Here is a 15,487-nt window from a genome sequence, read left to right on the forward strand (position 1 = left end):
CCACAAGATATTCTCTTACATATCCTTGTTAGCTTTATCTTTTCACATTTAACTTTTAAAGCTATCTGGAATTTACCTTTGCATATGATAAATATGGTATAAAACTCAAGTTTTATATTTCTCCTAGATTGTGGTTAGAATACATTTTCTGAGTATACTAATAAACAATGCAAAAATATTGATTGAAGTTACTTAGAATTTATAGATTAATTTTGGGAAAATTAATGTTAATTAATTTTTATATTAATCGTGTTAAATTGTCCTACCCATGAGCCTTAGAATATTCCTCCATATTATTCAAGTTTGGATAGTTTGGGTAGTTTCAATTACTCAGACTAGCTACATTTAAAAATTGATCTGATATAAAAAAAAGTTGACTTGGTTGATATCATCAAATTTAAGTAAAAAAAAAAATAACAAGAAAACCATGGCTACTCTGATTAAGTCTTTAGGATAATTATATAGCTGTGAAATCATGATGTTAGCCCTCCTAAAATATACTTTTTATAGTTCACTTCAATGTGTTTTCTTCTAAACCATATCTGTGATAGCTAAATTTTAAATGTTTTTTTTAATTCATTGATTTTTTAAAAATTTTTTATTGAAATACGATAAATGATCACTTTTATGAAAAGAATTACTATTTAGTTGACCCCAGTGGAATTTTTAAATTTTAGGTCATATTCTATAAGACAGTTTTATGTATTTAGAAGTGATCTTTATGTTAGCATTGAGGGTTTTTTTCTTTAATTTTTTTTTAACGTTTATTTGTTTTTGAGAGACAGAGATGGAGTGTGAGCAGGGGAGGGGCAGAGAGAGATAGGGAGACACGGAATCCGAAGCAGGCTCCAGGCTCCCAGCTGTCAGCACAGAAACCAATGCAGGACTCAAACTCACAAACCATGAGATCATGACCTAAGCCGAAATTGGACACTCAACTGACTGAGCTGCCCAGGAGCCCCCAGCATTGAGTTTTTGTAGCAGTGATGCAATAATTAATCATATTTAAATTTGAATGTGTGGAAATAGTGACAGCAGTTTTTACACCAAAAAACAAACAAACAAACACCCAAAACCTAAAATGTATTTTGGTAAACACAGTACTGAAGAACTGTTATTTAAGAAAAAAGGGATTTTGATGCCTTAAACTTATGACTAAGGAAAATAATGATTTGGGGGACACCCGAATGCTCACTGCTAATTTGAGACAAATATTTGAGCTGGTAGTTTGCCCTAAGGTGACCTGCCCACTTTGCAGGAAGCCAGGTAGTGGTGATCTGTCCATTCTTCTTTAACACTGAAAGAGGAGACTGGTATGCAGGTAATAAATGAGCTTGAGGGGGAAAAAAAGGGGGGGGGGATTTTGAAAAGGAATTGTTTTCATATTTGAGTGTGATGCCTTTCAGCCTAAGACCATCAGGAACACAGTGATAGTGAGGAATTTGGCTTAATTACTACTTGCACTGAGGGAACACCACATCATGGGCATCCTGAGGTTGTGTCATAGAATTTGAATATTGGTTGGGTGATTTGGGAGAGCGTCTAAAGAAGCAGGGTGTTCTCTAGATTGGATGCTGAATCAATTCTGTGACTGGATAAAGAGGCCATTCATTTAGGAAGAGAGAGGGATGTTTTTGGTGTTTCTTGGGTTGTACACTGGCCTTTTTCTTTTTTCTGTTTAGTCAAATTATGAAGTAATCTTGCTTTGTCTCATTTATCATGGATTGAAAGTAATCTTGTCTCGGGGCGCCTGGGTGGCGCAGTCGGTTGAGCGTCCGACTTCAGCCAGGTCACGATCTCACGGTCCATGGGTTCGAGCCCCGCGTCAGGCTCTGGGCTGATGGCTCAGAGCCTGCAGCCTGCTTCCGGTTCTGTGTCTCCCTCTCTCTCTGACCCTCCCCCGTTCATGCTCTGTCTCTCTCTGTCCCAAAAATAAATAAACGTTGAAAAAAAAAAATTAAAAAAATAAAAAAATAAAAAAAAATAAAAAAAAAAGAAAGTAATCTTGTCTCAAGTTGGTATTCTGTAAGAATGTGTAATATATAATAGAAAAATATAGCCTGGTGGTGAGAGTCTGATGAGTTCAGGACATCAAAGTCTACCCTCCCCATCCCCCACTTTTTTCCTTCCTTCCTCTTTGTTCCACAAGTAGGTAAAATTGTTTTAAAAGTATATGCTTGGGGCGCCTGGGTGGCTTGGTCAGTTAAGCGTCCGACTTCGGCTCAGGTCATGATCTCACGGTCCGTGAGTTCGAGCCCTGCGTCGGGCCCTGTGCTGGCAGCTCAGAGCCTGGAGCCTGTTTCAGATTCTGTGTCTCCCTCTCTCTCTGCCCCTCCCCTGTTCATGCTCTGTCTCTCTCTGTCTCAAAAATAAATAAACGTTAAAAAAATAAAAAAAAAATAAATACAAGTATATGCTTGATTTGGGAATTTTCTTTTTCTTGTCCCAGTCACCTAGGGCAATGACTGAATCATAAAGATGTGAGAGGCTTCCATCTGGACAAAGAACAAGAAACATGGTATTACATTGTGGCTTTGCCACAGATAACCTTGCAGGTGGTTTTTAATTCTGAGTTGTATTCTCACTTTGAAATAACCATCTCTTTTGCTGCCTGTCCCAGTGGAAGCCACCCTGGATCCTTTGCTTTTACTCTTCCCCTTATCTGGCATCACCAATCTTTGTAAGGCTGAGCTCCTTATCGTTTAGTCCTTAGATATCACATACATTTCCCTGTGTCTAAGATTATCTGTATAAATTGGCCTCATTCAGTCTACCTAGCTTTGTTTTATTTTGTTTGTAGCACTTAGCATTATCTGAAGTTAACCCATTTATTCTCTGGTGTGGTCCTCCTTCCCCACTCCTCTTCACATAAGCCACTTCAAACATAAGCTCCACGTGGGTGAGAACTTGTATGTATGTATGGGTCTGTGCACCCAGCCCCTAATAAAGTTCCGGGCACCGACTAGGTGCTAGCAAATATTTGTTTAATAATTAGATACGTACATAAATGAATAAATGACCAACTCAGTAAACATATTCTGAGCATAACTCTATGTCTGTTGACTATTAAAAAGAGAAACACTTGTTAGTTTATTATTTAATTGAGATGTAAGTTCCTGAAAAGAAATGCCTTAAAATATTCAAATCAGTTCTTTGCTATTGGTTTTTTGTTCAGCATCTGTGTTCCAAGAGTATGGGTTGGATGAGATAGTATTATGATGGTGCTTTCCTGATGCTTAAATTAATACTTGGAGGCATTTCTGTGGAGTGATTCCAATGTAAATATGCTTTCATTCACTAATGCCACAATCAAAGCAGAACTTTGAGAGAAGTGAAGTGGGTTGAAAACAACCTGGCTATTAGAAGTTTCCATAGATCCATACTTTATTAATTTGGTAATGGTGATGGTGGGAGAAGCAGGACTGGATATAAAATACATGTGACATTATACCTATTAAGTTTGAAGATAATTATAACTTACTTTACTATATGCTTTTCCTGCTATATTTCCTGTTACTGAACTTAATATTGGAATTTTATTCCAATATTATATTATTGGATATTATAAAGTAATTTGACAATTATTATAAACTTATAAACTAATTCAATATTATAAACTGTCAATATTATAAACTAATTTGACAATATTTTAAAACTAAGTTTTATCTTTCAGCTTAAGGATTCAATTTTTCATGGATTCATAATGCCAAGGTCTGATTTGTAGTGTGTGAAAGTTGGTTTGCAGTGAAAGATGAAATGTGGTATGAAAATCTTAGGTGAATGGTGGAAAAAGTTTGGAAGCCACCACTCTTGGATTGGAATTCCTGCTCTAATGCTTTTGTTTTAACTTTGCAACTTCTTTAGTGTCTCTGAGTCTGTTTCCTCACTCACAGAGTAGATGGGGTATTTATGTACAGGTCGGTGTTGAGAGCTCAGTGAGACGATCCATTTCAACGGTGTGGTGTGGTATGTGACATTATTAAGTGATGAGTAATTGTAAGTGCAGTGCTTTCACTCTGTTTTCCATCAGAGGAAAAAGGAGTTATATGACTTTCCAAATATAGAAGATTATTATTCTCTGTAGATAACATAATGGCATATAATGCGTTATATTTGACATTGTTTCTATAAGCAATGCTTGACATGGTAAATTGCAAAAGAGCACCAATCACAATAATATTAATGATAATAGCAAATATTTGTTAAGTGTTTGCCACGTGTCTTAACACCTTTAATCCTTATCACAAGACCCATGAAATACTAATTATTTTTCCTGTTTTACAGACTAGTAAATTAAGGCACAGTGTTAAATTAGCAGGGCACACAGGCAACTTCATTACTGAAAGATTCTACACTTTTTTATTCATTAAAAATTGATACCGCCAAACCCCTTTCATTCTTCAGATAAAGTCAGTAATTATCCAAATAAGTATATTCTCGATACACAAAAGGCTTCTCATCCCTGCCCTCTGCCTGGGAAGGACTCTGGTTTTAGGACTCAATACCGCCTCTCCTTTCGGTAAAGAAGAAAGGCAGCAGAAGCATCCAGGCTTGAGTCCTAAGTCTGCAGACTGTACGGACAGTTGTTAATAGTGTAGGTTTGGTCTTTTGAATGTTGAAACATCATGATTACTTGGGGTGAAAAAGAAAGAGCAAAGAGAAAACACATACTTTTTTATTTTTTATTTTTTTTAAAGTGTACTTCTTTATTTTGAGACAGAGACAGCATGAGCAGGACAGAGGCAGAGAGAGAGAAAAAAAAATCCCAAGCAGGGCTCCGTGCTGCCAGCACAGAGCCTGATGCGGGGCTCATACTCACAAAACTGTGAGATCATGACCTGAGCCGGAACCAGAAGTCAGACGCTTAACCAACTGAACCACCCAGGCACCCCAAAACACAGATTTTTTTAAAAGTATTATGTGTGAAAATACTGAGACACTGGCTTTCCTACAAATAAATTTATTAACAAGGAGCATATAAAAGAACATTATATCTGAATAAACCATATATGTTTAACTGTTTTAAGAAGTGTCATGTTTCTGATGATTAAGCCTCTTTATAGCTTTGATCTTAGTTATCTTGCTTTATATGCTGTTCTCTTATGTCATTTTTCAGTTTTATCGTCTTTGAATGGAAATCTTTATTTATTTTAAGATGATTTCTTACAGTTCTGGTTCAGTAAGTTTACAATAATTTCAGGCCATGCAGACCCCTACTGAAATTTGAAAGAGCCTGAAGTCTTTGTAGATGATCTTAAGATAACATTGTTCTTGGCCTTGTGATGAACTGCATATGTATATCAGCTTTGAGACATAATAATTACTTTAATTTTTTTAAGACTTCGATTGTATTTAATCTCCTGGTTTGATGAAATGTTGGATTATAAAGGAAATAAATTTTTCCTTCTTAAGAATGCTTTATGGAGGTTTTCTCTCCCTGTGGTACTTCCTGACGCCCTGATATTATGTCATGTATAATTGGATTGACGCTCAGCCTGAATACTTCTTTCTCTTCTTGGCAGCATGGGGTAACCTTGGAAATGTTCTGAAGAGTCAGAGCAAAATTTCTGAAGCTGAAAGCGCCTATAGAAATGCTTTGTACTACCGTAGCAACATGGCTGACATGCTTTATAATTTGTGAGTATGCATTACTTTCTCTGGTTTGCTTCATCTTTGAAACCTGTGGTGAGAGACTATTGATTTAACTGCTGGAAATGGAAATGATGATAGCTGTTTTTCTGAAACAGTCTTTTCATTAATCATGCCTGTGAGACTAGTAGGTGCTTAGTATTTGTGATTTCTTTGTTTTGGGCCTATGCATTGGCCCAAATATTCGTGTCTATTGATGCAGTATGGTTGAATTTTCTTGAAGTACTATGGTACTTCATATATAACCTAAAAATTGGTTTAAATGCTTTCAGTTTTGTTTGTTTGTTTGAAGTTTGTTCCATTAACACTTAGTTGGGATCAGGAAATAAGGTTGCTATGTATGATACTTCATATAATCAATATTTTCATTATTATCAAACAAAGAATTGTTTGTGTCAAAGTATGTATAGAACGTGTAGTAAATCTGGGGAGTTGTCAAATAAGAAAATGTGGTTTAACAGCCCTCCCCCTGCAAAGGTACTGGTAATTAAGTCAGAGTATCTGTCTATGTCAGGTTAGAAAAATCCCTTGGGGAAAAATTTGCTGTTTTTCCCTGGAAAGAGGATGCAGTAAGATATTAATGGATACATGCAAAACCCAAATACCTTCTTTGTCTCTTACATTTATGACACGTTTTTGTTTGCAAGTAATAGAAACTTGGTCTAAATTTGCTTAAACACAAAAGAGAATTTATTAATTCCTATAATTGAAAATTTCTGGAGTTGATTAAACATAGGCACAATTAGATCCAGGTGCTTTACCTTTCAGAAATGTGTCTCCATTTTCTGTATCCAGTTTCCTTTGGGTTCATTCCTCTCCCTGTGGGGCCCTGTCAGTTGCAAAGACAACTTGCACACCTTTATAGACATAATGTCATGACCCTTTTCAATCTCAGAAGGGGTTGCCTTGGTGTCTCTGTTAATCCTGGTAGAGATCTTTGACCCTTCTGGGGTCGTGTGTCCTCTCTTGAGTGAACCATGGGGCAGAGTGGCAGGGGCAGTAGGACACCTCCTTTGGCAGGGCCTCCATGGTTCAAATGGTTGGGAGGAGGACCAAGTCCCTGTAGGAAGGGACCAGATATAGTAAGATGTCTACTGCTTATCTTTAATGGATGAAGTAATACTGATAGTATCAAACTAACTTGGCAACTTAATTTTTAATATGTGTTTATATTCTGGTTATATCTAAATCTTTTGTACTGGCTAAATCTAAGTGAACAGACAGAAAAAATAGAAAATGAATAAAAATAAACAAAAAAAAATCTAGATTTTTAAGAAAAAGTAGACAAGGTGAGCTTGGTTTAACTTCCTGTTCCTACACCTACCTTGTATTCAAACTCCCAGACTTTAACACCAGGATCTCAGCCTCCTGGCCTATGGTCTAAATTAGGTCAGCATGTGTTTTGTGTTGACATGAACAGTGTTCAGTTTTCTGTTTTTACCTGGAATGCATTTAGATGGGGCACACCCTCTCCAGTTTGCACTCTCCCTGATACTTGCTTTCTACTGTTTCTTGCTTCACCCTGTATATTACTGTAATTTTTCATGAAATACGTATTTCCATCTTTTTTTTTTTACTTGAATGAGTATACATAGATACGCCTACAAAGGCTTTCCCCATGTCCACCTCATCTAAATTATGTGATGTTACTTTATTGGTGATTAGCAGTATTTTTATTTCATGAAAAAAGAACCTTATCAGTTTAATACATGTATACCAATGTTTTTTGTTTTTTTTGTTTTTTTTTTTTTGCATCTGAAAGTAACTTTGTCACAGGGACCCCTTGTCTTGCAATAAGGGATCCAGTTTTCTTCTGGTGCCCATTCCCCACAGATTTTCAGAGGACAGAGTATACTGAACAACCAGAACCTCCTCACTGAGCTTGTCTTTCTTTTTCTTAAAGAACCTACAGCCAGTAGTTTCAGGTTACCTACCTCCTGGCGGTATCTGGCATGGCTTGAAAGAAGAAGGAAGTGTATCTATCTAGGCTTACTCTTTGCTGAGAAGAGAAATTTATTCAATTAGACAAATACCCTTTACATGTAATTTAAAACCTGCATCTTGTAACTTCCTCTGTGGCTGTATATTTGAACTATTACAGAATGGATAGACCTCCCAAATCCAAATGAAAAATCCTTGCTGGAAAAGTGGTTATTAACAAAACGTTTTTTTCCCCCCTTATTTATAAGTGAGATGTAGCATAAATGCCATATATAGTTCCAAAATATTTTTTATTAATATGGCAGGTTTTTTAAACTACACTTAACTGTTAGGTCAAATGGGGAGGCTTAAATTCCATAAGAAATGTTACCAATCATTTTAAAGTATTGGATTATAAAGCCCACGTGTTTGATAGAATTCTGATACTAAATAACTATATTTCAAAAGAAGTGAATTCTTCATTGATTTATTTTTATTTTTTTTATTTAAAAAACTTTTAAATTTATTTTGAGAGAGAGTGCAAGTGGGGAAGGGTCAGAGAGAGAGGGAAAGAGAGAATCCCAATCAAGCTCCACAATGTCAGCTCAGAGCCTGATGTGGGGCTTAATCTCACAAATCGTGAGATCATGACCTGAGCCAAAACCACGAGTAGGACACTTAACTGACTGAGCTACCCATTGATTTTTGATCAATCATTAATAAAATGCACCAAGGTAAATATCTTACCACCTGTAATATTATAAATGTGTCTGGTATTATATGTCCTTATGAGCAAACTTTTGTTTTTGGTTTTGTTTTTTCTGTTTATTTACATAGTTTGGAAAAAAGCCAAGTTTTCTCATGGACCATTTAGAGACTATTTGACAATACAGTTTTTCTTTTAAGGTATATATGCTGTTTTTATTCCGTAATTTTCTCTGATATACAGAAATTTCTTCTTGTTCTGTTTCAGTTTCGAAAGAAAAGAAATGTGCTTTGCTCAGTTTTATCAGTTAACATAACCTAATATCACTCCTTCATGGTAGTAGCAGTTATTAATCACATTTCATATCCTCAGTTACAGTTATATCTCTTAAAGATGTTTATGACCAAAGCCTGAAATAATGAACCTAGTATATCGTTGGCACGAAATGCCCATTTTTATTAATTAATTTTAGAAGCTTTTGGGAATCATGTAAGCTCCTGTTAGGTCCTGTACTTAACTTTTAATCAGTAACCTAGATTTATTTATTTTTTTCTTTTCTTTTTTCTTTCTTTTCTTCCTTCCTTCCCTCCCTTCCTTCCTTCCTTCCTTCCTTCCTTCCTTCCTTCCTTCCTTTCTTTCTTTCTTTCTTTCTTTCTTTCTTTCTTTCTTTCTTTCTTTCTTTCTTCTTTTTAACATCTTCAATGTTTATAAATCTACCTGCTTTGGAAACTACTGAAAAAACTGCATGGTGTTAGGAATTTTTATTAGGAAAATGATCTGTAGGCATACATTATTATGTAACTTCAGAACACTGATTACCAAAGTGAGGTCCACCACCACTGGCCAGATACAAGATGATTCTAGGAGGTCAGAGATAATCTTTAATCCCTATAATTTTATTTTTCTGTTTATAGTTTAAAGATATAACTAGCTCATCTAAATGTTCTAGGTGGGGATAGAAGGAAGAAAAGATGATTTGGAAAAACATCAAGTAAGTAATAATACAAATGATAGGTGGTTATAGCTGAAGTTTAGGGAACATTGCATTAAAAGATTTTAAAACTTTGAGGATGTTTTTCTGTAGCATTAATATCAAGTTATATCTGAGAGGTGCATGTATAAAGTTCAATTGCCTACTTATAAAATGATGGAATAATTTTAATTTTTTTCTCTATTAATAATTACCTGAATTACTTCTATGTGCCAAGCACTGTTAGTTCTTTACATATGTTATAACAGCTTGTCTTCAAATGAGGCCTACAAAATAAAGAAAATGAAACTCAGGTAATTTGTGTTGGTCACACAAATGAAAGAAAAGCCAGTATTTGAACTTAAGATGTTCTGACTCTATACCCATGCAGTCATAGTATTTCTTCTCAAGCTGGCAGAGATGAACCAAGGGTGTGGGAAAAAAAAATAACCTCAGTATATTTCTTTTAAACCTAGAAGAAAAAACTTAATTCTAACTACTTTTACATATATAAATAAAATACTTGTAATTACATTTAAAAAAAAATTTTTTTTTTAATGTTTAAGAGAGAGAGAGACAGAGAGACAGAGACAGAGCACAAGCAGGGGAGGGGCAGAGATTCAGGGAGACACAGAATCCAAAACAGGCTCCAGGCTCTGAGCTGTGAGCACAGAACCCAACGTGGGGCTCGAACCCACAAATCATAAGATCATGACCTGAGCTGAAGTCGGACGCCTAACCGACTGAGCCACCCAGGCACCCCTACACAACTGTAATTACATCTAATAGAGAGTATCAGTTATTATTATTTTTTAATGACAGTTACTAAGTTTACTGAACTTTTACTGTAGAATTTTGTTAGAAGGATCATGAGTTCGCACAACTGAGCTAAAAGTTGCTTTCAAGAAGAAAGTACTGCAGAAATTGTTTTAAATTGCCTAAATCCATTAATTATAAGGTTTTGATATCACTTCAATCCACGCTTTACAGATAATAAGCATATAATGTGAAATTTGAAACAGTACATAATTCTACTTTAAAAAATTGAGATGTAATTGAAATATAACATTTGTTTCAGGTGTATCTCATGATTCAATATGTGTATGTGTTGAACCAATCACCACAATAAGACTAGTTAGCTGTCACTAAACATGTTCACAATTTTTTTTGTCTTGTGATGAGAGCTTCTACTTAGCAAATAAGACTAGTTAGCTGTCACTAAACATAGTTACACTTTTTTTTTTCTTGTGATGAGAGCTTCTACTTAGAAAATTTCTCTTTGCAACTTTCAAATATGTAACACATTGTTATTAGCTATAGTGACCATGCTGTACAATGGATCCCCATGACAAATATATTTTATAAGCAGAAGTTTGTACCTTTTGACCCCCTTCACCCGTTTCACCAGACCCGCATTCTACTCTTAAGAGTGACAGATGTGGTGCATTGAAAGCATAGCCTTATATTCAGCCTTTTATTCATATTGCTATATTTATTAAAATCCATTACTTCACACAAGTAATTTTAAGGCTAGTGTAACAGATCTGTATTATGATGTTGGTTTCTCTTTTCATGTATAATAAATTTCAGGGATAAAGCAGATAGACCATTGCTCAATGATTTATACTGTCAAATTTTATAAATATATAGTCGACTTTCAACCTTCTAGCAGCACTACTCACTGTCTCTGAAATATAATTGATTTCTAGCCTGAAAAATACTCATTGTTCTTTCATTGTTGTTATAGGTTTGCCCTAGCAGTCTGTTCCAAATGATATTTAAACAAATAATTCAATAGAACATTGAATATTTCATTAGGTATTAAATTTCAGGGTGCAGATAATAAATTTAATGTGGTTTAATCAATTCTTGATTATCTTACATAACAGAGGGGATCATTTCTGTGGATAATAGATTTTGCCACCATAAGTTAGTTGCCAGTTTTATTCTATGTTGTAAGAACCTAAGTAATCATCTAATATGAGAAGCCAGGAGAGGAGCAATAAAATAATTTAAGGAAATAAAAAGAAAATGTTAATGAAGGAGACTATGGTGAAACATTGGGAAGTAAGGAGTAAGTGTAAGAGAATGTTCTTTAAAAGATCAACAGTTTTGGGCAAGCGTAGTATATGACCAAATAGAAAACCTCAAGTATATAAAAGAGAATGAGAAAGAGGCTACAACCAGATGTATGGAAGCTTAAAATAACAAAACATTAGTTATATATATATGAAAATATTAGTGACATGGATGCTTTTTTGTGAAAATAGAAATGATCAATATTAACCCAAGAAGTAGGCAATTGGAATCAAAAACCTTAAAAAATTTTAAAAGCCATATGAAAGAGTTTTCTCCAAAGGAACAAAGTTAAGGCATTTGACAAACGTGTACTATCAAATCTTCAATCAATGAAGTTATTTCTTGTACCAGTTACACTTCTCATTTATTTTTGTGAAGCTATATAAACTGATGGCAAAAGGTCTGACTATATTTAACACCAAAAAACAAAGGAGAATAATGAAAATAATAACAACAACAAACATCAAAACCCCCCAAAAAACAAAAAACAAACCCACACACCAAAAGCAAACAAACAACAAAATAACAGGACTACCAGTTATACTTATGAATATAAATGTAGACATACCCTAAGATTAATAGAGTGAATGTAGTAGCATATTAAAGATTAAAACATCGCTATCAGGTGGGGTTTATTCTAAGATTTATAATGGCATGTTCCATATTACAATTCAATTATTATACTCTTTCAATTTAAAAATTCAGAAGAGGAAAAAATTATGATCATCTCTAGAAATTCCAGGAAGGTTTTTGGTCAACATGTGTTTCATAAATAATAAACAAACTTAGTCAGACTTATAATAAGCTAGGAATAAAGACATACTTCTATTATATAAAGAATATTGGTCTAAAGTTAATAGCAACACCATATTTAATATTAAAGTACAGCAGTCATTTCCATTTACATTCAGTTTCTTGAAATAGTGGCAATTTCTTATTGATCATTGTATCTCTTCTTAGTTCTAATTGTACTTGTTGATTTTATAAATGAATTATGAAATCAATATCAGAGCAAGGAAGATCCCGTTTATCAATATGTGATAAGATTAGTAATGGGTATTAGATAAATCACATTCTTGGAATTGTATAAGTGTATTTTAATCATTATCATGAAATCATTCCAGGTTACAAGGAACCTTCTTGAATTACATGTCTAGAGTTGCATTTTCTTGCAATTTCAGAAGCAAACACATTTACATTCAATTGGTTTCTGTATTAGTTTCTTTTTTTATTTAAAACAAATTTTTAAACATTTATTTATTATATTATTAAAAGAGAGAGAGAGAGAGAGAGAGAGAGAGAGAGAGAGAGAGAGAGGCAGTGCATGAGTGCAGGAGGCACAGAGAAAGAGGGAGGGAGACACAGAATCTGAAGCAGGCTCCAGGCTCTGAGTTGTCAGCACAGAGCCCAACATGGGGCTCAAACTCACAAACCGGGATATCATGACCTGAGCCAAAGTCAGACGCTCAACCGACTGAGCCACCCAGGTGTCCCATTGTGTATTAGTTTCTTAGGGCTGCTATAACAAAGCACCACAAACTGGGTAGCTAAAAACAATAGAAATTGATTTTGTCACAGTTCTGGAGGCTAGCAGTCTGAAATCAAGGTATCCACAGGACGATTTCCCCCTGAAACCCGTAAGGGAGTCCTTCCTTACTTCTCTCTTATGGCTTGCTGGCATGCTTGGGAGTTTCTTGGCTTGCATCCGCAGAACTCTAGTCTCTGTGTTTGTCATCACATGACCTTCTCCCTGTGCACTCTCTAGTAAGGTTACCAGTCATATTGGATTCGGGGCCCAAACTTGTTAAATTAACAAGTTACATCTGCAGTGTCCCTGTCTCCAAATAAGGTCATATTCTGAAGTGTTGGAGGTTAGGACTTCAACATACATTTTTTTTTTTTGGGGGGGGGTAGAGATATAATTCAACGAATAACAACTGCCTATTGAAAGCTTCAGTTTGAGAGAGACCAGATAGTAGTTTTTCATGGAGGAGCAGATCAAGTAAAAGACTTCTTGATGAAGCCAAATCTTTGCATATAATTTAAGTGGGTTTATGTATCTCACACTGTAAAGAACCTTTAGGAGGAAGTAATTTAAGAGGCTATAGCAGTGAGGGAAATGTGGGTACAGAGTTGTCACAGGTCTGCTTCTAGTGAGATGTTCATTTGTTCATTTAGGGGCAGGTTTTGAGGACCCTTGAGAGGTAAGAAAAATCAGAGATTATAGAATAGAAGTGATGTGACTATCTGACATGGGGCTGAGCCATTCTTAAGCTCCATGGCCCAACAAGGTATGAGAAGCCCAGGGAATGAAGACTGGTGGAAATAAGGGGAAAGGAAGCTTTGGCCAAATGGCTAGAGTTCAGGACAGGGTTTCCTGCCAAGTTCCATGGAGTAGTGTGTGTGTGTGTGTGTGTGTGTGTGTGTGTGTGTGTGTTAAGGACGGAGGGAGGTGTCCCGGGGATACTAGGTAAGCAGGCTGGTCTCCTAAAATAGAGAATTCAGGAGACACTATCAATCAGGAGTGCCTGGAAGTGCTTGTCATGTGTGAAGTAAAATGTAATTGAGAGATGTTTGGTAAAATTCCATTTGCTTGAGGACACTAGGACTCTGGATACACAATTCATTTGGCTCTTGACTGATTCCTGCAATGAGGTGGGACAGACTACCAGTACCTACTTGTTCTCATGGCAAAAGCAAGGCCTACCACTTATTATATACTTTGTTTTAATTGATAATTTTCACCAATCAATACACAAATATAATCTTGTTGTAAAACACTGAAATAGTACTGAAGAAAGTAGAGTAAAACATAAAAGTTTCTAATTATTGCATTTCTTTTTTTTTAAAGTTTATTTATTTATTTTTGAGAGATGGAGAAAGAGCACGTGAGAGAGAGAGAATCCCAAGCAGACTCCCCGCTGCCAGCATGCAGCCTGATGCAGGGCCCGAACTCACGAACTGTGAGACCATGACCTGAGTCAAAAACAAGAGTTGGAAGCCTAACCAACTGAGCCACCCAGGCGCCCCTAATTATTGCATTTCTTAACCCCCTTTTGCCTACCCTACGATATATCTCCTCAGATTTTCACAAGTATGTATATGTGCATTTATACATGCAGTTATGCATACCTATTTTAATACTTTTCTCCTGCATATATGTGTCACCACTGATTTTTAAATTTGTGTGTGTGCAGATGTGTCAAAATGTGCACGACCCTCTCCATTTTGGTTTACACTGAATAGTTTTTACTGGCATATCCAATAGGATGGTTTAAAAACTATGCTGCTTCATTCTTCATCTCTCTAATTACAGATGGAGGTAAACAATTTTTTTATTGGTTCTTTGTAATTTTACTAGGAGCTAATTGTTCATATTTCTTGCCTAGTTTTATAAGTGACGTTTTTTTCTTGTTTTGCGGGGTTTAAAATAACATGCACCCATGCACTTATGTGCATATACACAAAAATCAGTTTTGCAAATTATTTTCTCCTAGTTTTTACTTGTCTTTTAACTTTTCTTATAGTGTTTATTGTACATAACTTGAATTTATACACATATGCATATATACACATACATATGTACATAAATACATATGTCTCTATGAAGACCATTCACAGGCTAATATTCAAACAATTGTATATTTTTAAAATATATTTAGAATTATTTTTGTGGGTTTTTTTTTTGGGGGGGTCCTTAGTCTACCCAGTACATACTATTTTTGTATTAAGGCATAATTTTTTTCTAATGAGTATTAATATCACCCTAAAAACTTAGGAGTTTTCACGTAGACTAAATTCCTGTGACAACCTAGAATCATTGTTGTGGACTTTATTTGGGTCTTGTGGCAACCCACAGCAAAAACAAACTTTTATTTGCTATAACTTATACAAAATTTCATATTTTAAGAGGCAGATGTCCCATTCTTGTTTTTCATATTCTAACACTTCTTGATTATTCTTGTGTATTTTCTGTTTTGATCATAGCCTTGTTAAATTGCATTAGAAGTCGAGTAGCGGGGTGGTTGTGTAGCTCAGCTGGTTGAGTATCTGACTCTTGAGCTCAGATCATGGTCTCAGGATCAAAAGATCTAGCCCCGCATCTAGCTCAGGGAGTCTCCTTGGAATTCTCTCTCCCTTGGTCCCTCCTCTGTGTGCACTCT

General features: G+C 35.4%; 1 protein-coding gene and 1 non-coding gene across 2 annotated transcripts in view; both read left to right on the plus strand.

Moving 5' to 3' along the window:
• Window positions 1-15,487, plus strand: part of TMTC2 (transmembrane O-mannosyltransferase targeting cadherins 2) — a 403,012-nt gene that overhangs the window by 212,724 nt on the left and 174,801 nt on the right. The window contains exon 4 of the mRNA XM_030323323.1: window positions 5,523-5,637. Within this exon, the coding sequence (XP_030179183.1) occupies window positions 5,523-5,637 (115 nt within the window). The remainder of the gene's footprint in view (window positions 1-5,522; window positions 5,638-15,487) is intronic.
• On the plus strand, window positions 1,139-1,284 carry LOC115519644. Its single transcript, XR_003970620.1, has one exon. It is a non-coding gene; the product is annotated as a U12 minor spliceosomal RNA (small nuclear RNA).

The sequence above is a fragment of the Lynx canadensis genome, chromosome B4 (assembly GCF_007474595.2).
Source record: "Lynx canadensis isolate LIC74 chromosome B4, mLynCan4.pri.v2, whole genome shotgun sequence".
Classification (NCBI taxonomy): Eukaryota; Metazoa; Chordata; class Mammalia; order Carnivora; family Felidae; genus Lynx; species Lynx canadensis.